General features: G+C 52.4%; 1 protein-coding gene across 4 annotated transcripts; it reads right to left on the reverse strand.

Annotated features, from left to right (window-relative positions):
* Nucleotides 1-804: 804 nt before the first annotated feature.
* On the reverse strand, nucleotides 805-12,349 carry LOC112582808 (carcinoembryonic antigen-related cell adhesion molecule 7). Of its 4 annotated transcripts, XM_045163257.1 has the most exons (9): nucleotides 12,068-12,338; nucleotides 10,795-11,154; nucleotides 9,325-9,603; nucleotides 8,170-8,448; nucleotides 3,710-3,821; nucleotides 2,482-2,510; nucleotides 2,131-2,162; nucleotides 1,474-1,515; nucleotides 805-1,228 (listed from the first exon to the last, which is right to left on the reverse strand). In XM_045163257.1, the coding sequence occupies exons 1-9, from the start codon at nucleotides 12,129-12,131 to the stop codon at nucleotides 1,163-1,165; spliced, it is 1,263 nt and encodes a 420-aa protein (XP_045019192.1). In that variant the 5' UTR covers nucleotides 12,132-12,338; the 3' UTR covers nucleotides 805-1,162. The 4 variants fall into 4 exon arrangements, 1 of the variants encoding a protein (XP_045019192.1); XR_006640171.1 differs by having other exon boundaries at nucleotides 1,204-1,228; nucleotides 2,131-2,510; nucleotides 12,068-12,341; XR_006640172.1 differs by lacking the exon at nucleotides 8,170-8,448 and having other exon boundaries at nucleotides 1,204-1,228; nucleotides 2,131-2,510; nucleotides 12,068-12,349.
* Between the last annotated feature and the right edge of the window lie 505 nt (nucleotides 12,350-12,854).

Consider the following 12,854-nt stretch of genomic DNA (forward strand, 5'->3'; position numbering starts at 1 on the left):
AGCAGGCTCACGATCTGCATCGAAAAGCAAACTGGAAACCAGCAGGAAGTGGATAGAGGTCACAGGAAGTTCCTGGGAGGACCTTGCTCAGAGCATGGCTTCTGGGTCCCTCTTACTTTGGTGACTCTGATTGCTCCTCTTGGTTCCCCCAGAGGGAACAATGTCCTCAGGGCTTAGGCCCTTAGGGAAACAACAGAAACCCATGGAGAGAGAAGGCATTCTGGATCCTAGATCTGGGGACAGACAAAAGTTCCTGTCCCATCGCTGACTCACTGGAGATTAGTTCAAGCAAACTCCGGGGGATAGTGAAGGACAGGGAAGCCTGGTGTGCTGCAGTCCATGGGGTCCCAAAGACTCAGACACAACTCAGCAACTGAACAACAAAAACTCATATGAGGCAGCACCAGTTGGGGCCAGCAGGGCCTGGTGAACAGGGCCAGAGGGCTCAGGACACCAAGAGGCTGCAAAGGGGCCTCACCCATAAAAGTTGTCTCACCCACGACTCGTCCTTCCTGACTCGTGTTCTAGTGTGTCTCAGATGGTCCCATTTCCTGTGCTCCAGAGACTCCATGCCAAGTGAGCAAGCACTGGCAGGTGTCTGGGACCCCAGGGCAGTGTGAGGACTGCCGAGTGCCCATGTGGCTGCCAAGGGTCTGGTGACCTTCCTTGCCTGTTAGCATGCCCCCTCCCTCCATTCTCACAATCTTCCCCTTCCTTTCCCCCAGGAAATAGATGGGGAGGTCAGGTAACTAGAGCTAATACTTTCCCCGAGGAACCATGGACAGACCGGAGCAGAGATTCCGGTGAATTTCTTGCTGGACAAGACCCAAGGGCAGTATGTTTTGCAACCAGGGGAAGGAAAGTGCTCTTGATTCAGATCTCTCTGGTGGTCCACAGTGGGTCAGAGGCCCAGTCACTTGCCTGTTGAAACCTCCCCCCACTGTGGGAATCGCAGCCTGAGTTCTGGTCCATCCAGGCTTCAGGGCAGCCTGTCAGTGTCTCCAGGAATCCAGGAGGACCCTGAGCCTGGGCCCAGGTTCCCGAATAGCCTCAGGTCTCAGAGCTGGTTCTCCACCTCAGGCTCTTCCTCATGACCTCACTCGGGTCTTGGGTCTCAGGTAAGCTCTTTCCCACAGTCCGTAAGGAGACGTGTCTGGAGGAACTAAGGACCCACATCTGCTTTGTGGCTGATATTACAGTAAACGTCTGTGTCCGGTTGTACTAATTCCTGCAAAAGAAAACCGATGCCTTCGAGCTCATGTAACCTTCTTAGATGACTTCCCAGGGACTTCCCAGCCCCGGGTCACCCAGGGTCTGTTCATGTCAGAGGTTTTTGATCCAGACCCACCTCCCCTTCATCCCCTTTCCATCTTTCCTGCTATTTCTTGGCCCTCCAAACACAGCCAGGTGTGCAGGGGGCACTTCCAATACCCCTTGGGCTTATGAGACCAGAACTTGGATCCCCACACTCACCTGGTAGATGGGAGCTGGTGGCCTGGCATCAGGTAGGGAGGCCTGGGCATGGAGGAAGCGGGCATCAGAGGAGAGGGAAGGAGAGTCATTTCTCCTGAGCAGCCATGTCCAAGCCTGCAGCCCCGACCCCAAATCCTATCTGGACTCTGTTTCCCACCATTGTTAGCCTGGCTCCCCTGACTGATGATCCAGTGCCACTCTCTTCCTGGCTGAACTCCAAGGTTCTCTGAGGTCAAGTCAGGGGACCAGGGCAGCCTCTGGCTAAGGTTGTGGGTGGTCATGTCCCTGAAGTGCATCCAGCTCCCAGCTTGGTGGGACTTGCCATGTTCTAACTACTCTTATGAGCTTCCCTGGTGGCTCAGAAGGCAAAGAATCTGCCTGCAAGCGGGAGACCGAGGCTCGATCCATGGGTCAGGGACATCTCCTGGAGAAGGCAATGGTAACCCAATCCAGTATTCTTGCCTGGAGAAATCCATGGACAGAGGAGTCTGGCAGGCTACAGTCCATGGGGCCACAAAGACTGGACATGACTAAGGGACTTTCAACTACCCTCGAGTGAAGGGTGTCTCACAGTACTTCAGGGTTGGACAGTCCCCCTGCCCTGAGCCTGTGAAGCGGGGACGCTGGGGAGAAGAGGCAAGGAAGGAATGTACTTACCTGGGAGATAGAGCTGCCAGAGGGACCACGTCCTGGGAGGAGACAGGAGTTACCACTGAGCATGTGAGGAAGCTTAGCCCATTCTCCTAGGAGAGGTTGGATGTCCACCTTCCGGAGAACCATGGGAGAAGGATCCCCACCAAGGGAGAGAACCTCTGGCAATTTCAGGCCCCAGTGAGGGCGATGGAGCCTCCCAGGATGATAACCCATAGGAAAAGCAGACTAGCCAATCGGGTCCCCTGTGCTGAAGCCCCAGAGAAAGGGCCAGAGACCCTGGGGGTGGCAGGCAGGAACAGACATGGCAGGGCCTGACCGGGGCTCCCCGCTGTCCTGGGCTGAACAGACACTCACCTGAGGTGGACGCTGGGGGCCAGTTCCCTCTGTTGTGCAGGCAGCCGGGGTTAGGAAAGAAAAACAAAACAGGCATATTTGTGAGGAGTGCAGATGGAGGTCAAGGCTTTGTTATCAGAACACAGGACAGGAGGATCCCCATGTCCAAGCAGGGGCTGGACACCGCCTTTCTCCACCAAAGCTGCTTAGGAGGGGAGGGACCAGTAAGGACGCTGACGAAAGTTCTTAAGAAGCCGTATCTGCCCTGAGTCCAGAGGGGCAGGACCATAGGCTAATAGGGTTCCGGAGAAAGTGGCCACTGAAGAGACCAAGGCTCTGGTTAAGGCATCCATCCATCCAAAGCTTTGTCTGAGTGGATTCATCACGCTTATGGAGAGAGCAGGGCCAGTGCATGGGGAGGAAAGCGGTCACCAGTGACTCTGGGATCTCACTGAATGCAGTGTCGCTGCTGTGGCCACCCGCCCTCACCCAGCAGCTGCTCAAATGTGACAGTGGCCTTGTCCTCTGTCTCCATCTACCTGGACCTTAAGTGTAAAGACATGCCACCACCTGCGGACCTGGCATGATGTTCTGTCTCATGCATCAGGGGTGTTGTTAATGTATCTGCCACGTGGGGGCATTTGACCCCACCTGGCCTGTCCAAACTTCCACTCTCTGGCCAAGTGTGGACTTGGCAAGGACGACCCTCAGATCCTGGCCCTGTGACTACCCCTCATCAGAGTAGCTGGATTTAAATATACAGGAAGAGATACCTTTTTCTGAGTACTTACTACCCGCCAGCCTACATACAGAGAACGAGGACAAGCAGGGGTCTTAATTGTGTTAACTGATAGATGGGCCTTCCCTGGTGGTTTATAGGTAAAGAATCCACCTGCCAATGCAGGGGACACAGTTTCGATACCTGGGCCAGGAAGATTCCCTGGGGAAGGAAATGGCAACCCACTCCAGTATTCTTGCCTGGGAAATTCCACGGACAGATGAGTCCATGGAGTGGCAAAAGAGATGGACACAACTTCACGACTAAATAACAAAATAAATGAAGACGGTGTTAAGGAAGCCGCCATAGGTCAATACCTGGTGAGGCAGGAACTGAAGGACCAGAGAGAATACCCGTGGGGAAGTGGGGAGGTCCGGGAGATCCAGGCCGGAAATTGGAGGATGGGGTGTCCTTCCTCTAGGACTAGGGTCAACCTGGGGGCGGGGGCAGCATCTGGGAATGCCACTGTACCTGTGAAGGAAAATGAAATACCCCAGGACAGCCAGCGGCGTCAGGACGAGCAGGACCCCGATCACGATGCCAGTAATGGCCCCCACACCGAGGGCTCGAGCATTTTCTTGCCCTGAAAGCAGAAGAGAGAGAGAGAGGGGAAATGGGGTCCGAGTTCACTGGAGGGAATACCAGGAGGAGTCTCACAGGGAGAGGGCCTGGTTAGGAGGAAGGAGACGCTCTGAGGCCTGTGTGCTTGCGTGTCTTGTCATCACAGTGTCCTCCTGACTCTCCCACTGCACGAGGCTGCATCATTTCCCTCTTCATCAGATTTGAAACCTTGGACTTGCTCCAACTCTCCATTCTCTCACTGTAGCCATTTCCATGTCCTGTTCATTTTCCTTTGAAGGACTCTTTTCTTCTCACATTATGCCCCCTCCCTCTGATTTTTTGTTTCCATCACCACTGTCAGTCTTAGAGGGTAGTTCCTCTCCAGTCCACCCAACATTGATTAGTAGTAATAATATTAATGAACTGTTTCCAGGTACTCCTGTGCGACTGGCACAGTGGGAAATCCTTTACACCCATTTTTTCTGATCTTTCCATCCCCATGAGGGAGGGGTTGTCATCCCCGCTGTGCATTCACAGATTTGAGACACACAGTTCTTCAATAAAGGAATGGAGGCCACAGAGCTAGGACCAGGTGAAAGAGAAATGTAACCCAGTTGTTTGACTCTACAGCCAAAACCCACAGCGCTGAAAACCAAAATCTCCCCTGTGACGTTTCTTGCCTGCCGACTCTGTGTGGGTGAGAATTTTACCTACAGGGAAAATTTTAATCTCATTCCCTTCCTAGTGACCAACCTCACTGCAGCCCTAAGATCCAGCTCTTCTTCTGCAGTTTTACAGACGGGGAAACGGAGGCACAAGATCCAGTGCCTTGCCTGCAGTCAAACAATTCTCACAAACAATAACCAAAGTATGACAAAATTAGCTAAGTTTTGCATAATTAATTAAACACATTGTTCTACACGCTCTGAAAGGAGACTACCCACGTCCTCATGATTTGCATTCATTACACACCCACTTCCAGTGATATTACACGGGAAGATGGAGAGGTGTGGAAGGTCACTATAGTGCTCAGTGGGGCGCTGGACCACACCTGCAGACTCTGACTGGGAGGAGAGCCCACACTGACGGGACCTGCACCCTCTGTCCTGACACTGTTGCTTGTCTGGGACAGCATCACCTTCTCAGTGAGCCGTAAACTCTGCTCATTGATTCACCGACCATTGGATGCTTGTCCCCATATCACTTGGTCTGCCTGCACCCAGAGTGGAAGGCTCGTGGGATTTCTAAGAGGGAGGGATTGACTACCGAAGAGCATAACCTTTGTCTGTGGTTCCAGATCACTGGGATTGGCTCCTCTGCCCAGGGAATTCTCCAGGCAAGAATACTGGAGTGGACTGCCATTTCCTCCTCCAGGGGATCTTCCTGACGCCCAGGGATCAAACCTGCATCCCTTAGTCTCCTGCGTTAGCACTGGCAGGCAGGTTCTTTACCACTAGCTCCACATGAGAAGCCCCTAGAGAGGGAAGAGAGTCCATCAAACTTGAGGAGAAGTCCAGTTCCTTGGCTGATGCCATCTGAGAGTTCCGTGGGATGAGACTTCCTTCTCAGGGTCCACAACTAGCCTCCTCTCTTTGTGGTTCTCTGCTCCTAATGTGCTTGTCTGAGATTGACCCAGTAGCTACATAATCAGTGTCCATGTCTAAAGCACTGGAGTCCACAGTGTGAGGGGATGGCTGTCTCCATACTGGGCAGGTGTGAGGAGCACCTGCTTCTCAAGAAAGATGTGTTCTTCCTCATTGTTAAATTATTTAAACAGGGTTGAAGAAAATCTGGAGCTGAAGAATAAAAAGTGAAAACAATAACTGAGAAAGGCGATTCCTCAGCACATCTGAGCAGGTAGAAGAAAGCATCCATGAACATGAAGATAGAAAAAAAGAAGTTATTCAGACTGGGGAGTAGAAAGGGAAAAAAAATGGCAAATAGTGAGTCCAGGCAAAGTATTATGCAGAACTCCATCAGGTTGACATACATATGCAGGATGGCAGTTTCTGAAGTAGAATAGATAGCGAAAAGCAATGAAAAAAATATATAAAAATGAATGGTTTAAAACCTCTGAAAGTAGATGAGATCACATATTAGAGATGGTTGAGGAACTCCAAAAAGGGGTAACTCAAGATATAGACGTTGTGACACAATAGAGTCAAATTGTTGAAAGACCGAGGGAAAGAGGAAGTGAAAAACGAAGCGAGAGAGAAGTGACTCAGCATGTGCATCGGATCTTTAACACTGTGAAAATTGAATTCCACATCAGAAGGCATTGGGATGACTGACTGAAGTCCTAAAAGCAAGACTGTCAACGGGCGAAGCAATGTACAGAGAAGCTCTCCTTCAATGAAGCTCAAATTAGGACTTTCCCAGATAAACAACAGTCGAGGGAACTCATTCCCTGGAGACACGGCATATATGAAGTGTGAAAGGAAGCCTTTAAGATGACTGAACAAACATTACACAGCAACTCAGAGCCATAGGCAACCTAGAGAAGAGTGGTCAAATGACACAATAGGTAGCTATCTTATCTAAGCCGGTATTATTGTCTTTTATGTACTCGCTTGTTTTTGTTTTTTATTTCAAAGATATTACACGAAACAATATTTATAAATCTATATAACGGGCATATATTGTACAAGGACGGCTGAAATATAGGACAGTAAGTGTGTAATATGGAGGCGATGGAGATGCACAGAGCACCCTGTTTGTAATATACATCATAGATCTGGTTGGTATTTCAACTCGATAGTTATATGTTTAAGATATAACTGTCATCTTCAAGGTAGGCACTAAGAAAAGAACTGAAATACATTGGAAAGGGGAAGAACAGAATCAAAATGACACATGCGAAAGGAAATCACCTAATCACCAAAGAGGAAGTAATAGAGAAATTAATGAATAAAGCATATAAGACATATAACAAATAGCTAGATGGCAGAAGTTCTTTCTTATCGGGAAATATTTGAATGATAGATAGCCTCAACCTTGAAATTAAAGGCAGAGGTTGACAGAATGGATAAAAATTATGACCCATCTCTATACTCTCTTCAAGAGACTCACTTTAGATACAAAAACATAGAAGGTTGAAGTAAGGCTGGAAAAAGATATTCTATGCAAATAGTAATAAAAAGAGAATTGTGGTGGCTGTATGAGTGTCTGCTATAATAACCTCTAAATCTAAAGAGCCTACAAGAGACAAAGTAGGACCTTGCATATCAAGAAAAGTTTCCATTCACCAAGGAAATCGAACAGTTATAAGCATCATGCACCCAACAACACAGCACCAGAATTGTGAATCAAAATGGACAGCGTCGAGGGGAGAAATAGCTCGGTCATAACAGTGACACTATAACACCCCACCTTCAATAATGGACACAGCATCAGAGAGATTTCAGTGAGAAACTAGAGACCGTGAGAGCACTGTAAACCAGAGACCTAAGCGACCAACAGACAGCACACAGTCATAGGAGTTTATGTTGTGCAAAGTGCAGTCCGCAAGGCCCCCAGCTCTCACCACACATGACCACCGCCCATCCTGTGAAGAAACGGTGTCACTTCCACTGTAGAGACGATGGTGCAACTAAGAAAGACAAGTGGAGGGACCTGGAGTTGAGTGTGGCGGCAAGCCTGCGATCACAACAGTGCGAACTAACATCCTGACACTTACTGCCTCAACACGTCTGCTGTGCTTTCCACCTTCATCAGAGCACGTATTCACAAAGGTCTATAAAGTGCATAGTAAACACCACTGTACACATAAGAAAAAGGAGATTTAGGTTTTATGACTCACCGGGGCTTCCTAGGAGGCACTAGTGGTAAAGATGCCACCTGCCAGTCAGGAGGCGTAAGAGACACGGATTCAGTCCCTGGGTGGGGAAGATCCCCTGGAGAAGGTCACGGCAACCCCTGCAGTGGAAGGTGGAGTCTTAACCACTGGACTGCCCAGGAAGTCCCAGGTACTGATTTTAGTGCTGCTTCCAGTGGTCTTGGCAACAAGGCTTCACAGCAGAGGGCCAGGAGAAATCAGGGGATGAGGAGGGGAGAGACAGCACACATCCAATTGCTTCAAGTGAAGGAAATGAGATGATAGGCTACTTGTTGCTGGAATTAATAAAAGAAGCTTATCCAGTGAAAATGGGCTTCACTGGAGGCTTAGACGGGAAGAGTGCCTGCAGTGCAGCAGACACGGGTTCGATCCTTGGGTCAGGACGATCCCCTGGAGTAGCGAATGGCAGCCCACTCCAGGATTCTTGCCTGGGAAATCCCATGGACAGAGTAGCCTAGTGAGCTCAAGTCCGTGGTGTCACAAAGAGTCGGACAACACTGAACGACTAAGACATGAGGCGACGGTGGTCACTCACAGGTCACACTCAGCCTGAGGGGGCCACTCTTGCTGGAGTTGCCCCTGTTGGAGACCTCACACTGATAACCCCCGGCATCCTCTCTGCTGATGGGGTCTATGGTGAGGGTGCTGTTGTCTGAGGACAGTGTCATCCTGTCTGCGAGGAGGAGACTCTGGCCTTTGAAAAGCCAGCGTATGGAGACCCCAGTCTCATCTGTGAGGCAGGTCAGGACCACGGGGCCCTCATGTTCTGGGACTGTGGTGTTGCTGGCTTGGAGGGAGGGCCGTGCCACTGGGTCTGTGGAGAGACAGGGGGTGACTGCTGAGAGTGGGTCAGGGGCCTGGGCCTTGCTCCCTCCTCAGTCTCGGGGCCCAAGACCTCTGTAAAGGTGACTGTGAGGAAGGCCCTGGGTCTTTGTTCAGGTGGCAACGGGAAAGAGTGATTCCACACCTCCTCTGACCCCCGGATCACACCAGAGAGACCCTTGCCTGGTTGCTGGGACAACAGTCTAGTACTAGACTGCTCTGTGCTCTCAGTCCTGGGAACCTTGATCTTCTGACTGTGGGGCCAGCCAGGCCAGTCAGGGAATGTGGGATCTGAGAGTACATGTTGTGATTGGGGATAGAGAGCCTGGGTGAATTGCCGGGGCCTCACACTGACGCGCCGGAAGCGCTGTGTGGCTGGGTTAGAGGCTATGTGGCAGGAGAGGTTGAGTTTCCCTCTGGATGGTCAGAGGAGTCTGAGGGGTAGTGGTGGGGTGCCCAGACCGTTTGGAGCAAACAGCAGAAAGCCACACGTGGTGCAATCAGAGGGAAGGCAAGTTCCCGGTCTGTACTGGGGCTCCTGCATCCTTCCGAGCTGTTCACATGCTTGTCTGAAAAATTTGCAATCATTACCCTTCATGCTCACTCTTTTGTGAGTCTGACATTAATTTGTTTCTCCCGTCATATTCTGGTGATCCTCAGCCACCCACACAGAGCAGCCCATCCCCTCCCTGACTTTATTCAAGGTGGACCTGCCTGGGCTTGCCTGGGACAGGAAGTCATGGGCAGTCTGGGTGTCCAGGGGTGATGGCCCATGTACTCGGACCTGAGAGGGATGGGTGTGGATTGGCCTCTGGCAGCGTGCATTTGGGTGGGCAGCTCAGGCCACATAGGAGCAGAGGTTACTCACAGAGGACATCCAGGGTGAATGGGTCACTGCGGCTGATGCCCACTGGGTTCCAGGCTTCGCACACATAGGGTCCTTTCTCTTTCCTTGTGACATTGAACACAGTGAGAGTCCTCTTGTCCTCGGACAGTTCCAGCCTGGTGCTCTTGGGGAGGCTCTGATTGCTGATCCACCACGTGTAGGACGTGTTCTGGGTCTCAGGTCCACATGTTAACACCACAGTGTCCTTGTGCTCCCAGGGGTTGGAGTTGTTGCTGGTGATGACGGGTGTGGGTAGCACCGCTGTGCAGATAACAGAGAGGACATTGCCCTGAGTTTCCCTGGTGGCTCAGACAGTAAAGAATCTGCCTGCCAGTGCAGGAGACCTGGGTTCAATCTCTGGGTCAGAAAGATCCTCTGGAGAAGGGAATTGCCACCCAGTCAATATTCTTGCTGCAGAATTCCATGCACAGAGGAGCCTGGTGGGCTACAGTCCATGGAATAGGAAAGAGTAGGACATGACTGAATGACTAACACTCTCACTTTCTCATACTTTTGGCTCCTCTAAAAGCATCTTTCAGCAAAATTGGCATCCTTTGCCTCTCAGCCAGACTAAAGAAAAAGGCAGGCTTGTGTGTGGCAGGACAAATGCATGGGGACCTGAGGTCAGAGAGTGTGAGGCCACCTGCTCTAGGTCTGGGAGAAGCACAGGCCTCCTTGGGGGTTGATTGTGCAGCAGCGTTTAGTGGTGGACAGAACAGGGTGGATTCAGAGACCGCCTGGCATCTCTCCTGGTTTTCATAAACCAGCCTCAGGAGAGAGCTCCCTGGGCTGCACCCTGGGGTCGAGAAGCTGCCAGGAGTATCTTCCTTCCTCTGTTCCTCTCTGGGGGTGCTGAGATTTCTCTGGTGTCTCCAAGTGCCCGAGGGCATTTGGTTGATTCCTGGGGACCTTGTACCTGTGTGCTGTCCATGCCGAGTCTCAGGAGTAGGACCAGACTGTGCCCCTGCGCGGATGTGGCTCTTGGGGCTGAGCCCTGGCTGGTGACCAGCTTGGAGCCTCCGGATTTGGCACAGGCTTCCCAGGGTCACTGGAGGCAGGAGCCCTGGGACAGGGTCTGGGAGGGGCTTCCTGGGGCTGAGCTTCTCTGTGAGGATCCCTGGGGCCCTCAGGCCAGGGTCTTCCCTGAGTCCTGCAGGGTCTTCCTCAGGGTCATGGTCACGGGGAGGGGCCCAGGGGGCTGGACTGAGAGTGCTCTCCCTCTGCTGAGTCCCTCATCAGACAGTCCTTCTCTCCCTGGTCCTTCATCAGGGCCTGGCCTCCTGGAAAGCATTTCTGACCTTTGGAGTTTGTCTCCACAGTGTGTGCCCTGCACTGAATGTTCAAACCCGGACACGGGACACAATTTAGAGGGGATGGAGGCGCCATCCGGGTCTGTCAGAACAGAATTCACCCCCTCCCCCAACAGCGCGAGGTCAAGGAGGAAGCACTCACGGAGTACATGGAGGTGTCCAGTTTGTCTTTCTGTCCCTAAATCATCCTTTGTAACGAGCAGGGTGTAGGATCCTGTGTCTTTCTGGGTGACGCTCTGGATCAGCAGGGTTCCGTTGGGGTAAAGTGTCTCCCTTCCGCTGTGTGCAGGCCCTTTGGTAGTTAAATTAGTGGCTACCCTATATGATGCAATTAGCTGGGTGTTCTCTACCCTTTCTCCTCTGTGCCAGGCATAGCCTAGAGGATTCTCTGTCACGTTGTTGGCAAGGAGAAGAACATCCGACCCTTCTGCAGCAAGGGGGGGCACCGTTTCAATAGTGAGCTGGGCAGTGGTGGGCGGGGTCCAGAAAGTTAACAGTAAGACTAGGAGGGAAGAGAGAGAAACCAGTTACTATTGTGACCTGTGTGGGGGATGGGAAAATGGTGCCCTGGGTCCTGAGCAGGTCTCTTCATCCCTCAGCCTTAGTGTGTGAGTGTATGTGTGTGTGCATGTGTGTGTGTGCATGTATGTGTGTGTGTGGTTCAAGGTCAGCAGCATGACCCCCGTCACTTCAGCCCCTCTGGGTTCGTTTTTTCCTCTGCTTCCCCGGCTGTCCCCTGGCTCCCTTCCTTGCTGCCCTCACACGCCTGCTCACACTCAGGGCCTCTTGGGAGATGCCCCTCGCCCCGACCAGCTGCTGTAAAGACCCTCCGTGCTCACTTGCTGACCTTCCCCGTCCCTTTCCTGCGTGACGCCTGCAGCACCTGCCAGCACGCTCTCCATCTCTCTGCTCGTCTGTCTTGCTCCCCACAGAGCACGGGCTCCGTGAGGGCAGGGGCTTGTCTGATCCTGGTTATAACCCAGGGCCTGGACCAGGTTCTAGATATTAATTCCTGGAGGTGAAGGATAGAGAGGTCCCAGGAATTCCACAGCCTGGCGTTTGCCGGCTTCTAAGGGTGCGGGTACGGACAGTGTTCGCTGTCCTGGTTATGTGCTTTTCTGTAGTGACACCCAGACATAAATAATTGCTATTGTCATTAGTTTTCAACAATTCCTGCTCAGTAAAGAATAACTCATAAAACCTACAGCAGTTGAGGTCTTCCCGCCCCTCACCAGCTCTAGTTCATGGAGAGTCTCCTGTGGCTGAGGCCCGCGTCCTCCCCTGCTCCGCTGTCCTCTGCCCTCAGGTCTGAACAGAAGCCCTCTGTCCCCTCTCAGAACCCTGTCTCCCCCAGACACCAGCCAGTCTCTTCTTCTCCAGTCTCTGCCCACTCCCTGAAAATTGTCCCCTCTCACCTGCCAGGACGAGCCTGTTCCAGGGGACATGCCTCGTGCTTGCAGGGCCTGCCGGCGGCTCCATGGCGCCTGCTGTCTGCTGTGTCCCTCTCTCTGTGAGGAGAACTTCTGGTCCAGAAACGCTCAGAAGCACTGCAGTCTGCTGTGTGAGCTCCGCTGTCCTTCCCCCTGTGTGCTGGGCCTCCTCCGGGGGCAGGAGCACTTCGCTGGGTCACGTGGCCCGGGGCGGGGTCTCTGTCCAGGCCCCGCCCTCTGCCTCCCCTCCCCTCCTTCCCTCACTGGTGGCCCCCCTCCCCCTTCCCCCTCTGTATTTCTATTCCCTGAACTCTACTGAGTCCCCTGCCTTCTACCACCTACACACACACACACACACACACACATCTACACACGCACACCACACACACACATACCTACACATACAGCTACACACAGACATCTACATACACACACATCTATACCCACACATGCACACACACACACACCCTTGTCTGGAAAAGCACAACCTTGGGGTGTCCGGGCCCGAGGTCCCCACTGCTCTGGATCAGATGCACACTCAGCCTCCCCGACAGCCCTCTGTCATCCCCTTCTGGCTTTTCCCTTCAGAGGAGGAGCCTGGGGGTGACGGGTGCATGAGGAACACTTGTCACAGGGACGTCATCCCCACGGTGCGTGGGAATCACCTGTGGAGCTTCATGAAGACTGCGAACCCCCAGGTGACACCTTAGAAATGCTGTTTCAGCAGCCCCCAGGTCACACGCTCGCCCAGCCTGGCTGAGACCCCAGAACA

Source organism: Bubalus bubalis, chromosome 18 (genome assembly GCF_019923935.1).
Source record: "Bubalus bubalis isolate 160015118507 breed Murrah chromosome 18, NDDB_SH_1, whole genome shotgun sequence".
In the NCBI taxonomy this organism is placed as follows: domain Eukaryota; kingdom Metazoa; phylum Chordata; class Mammalia; order Artiodactyla; family Bovidae; genus Bubalus; species Bubalus bubalis.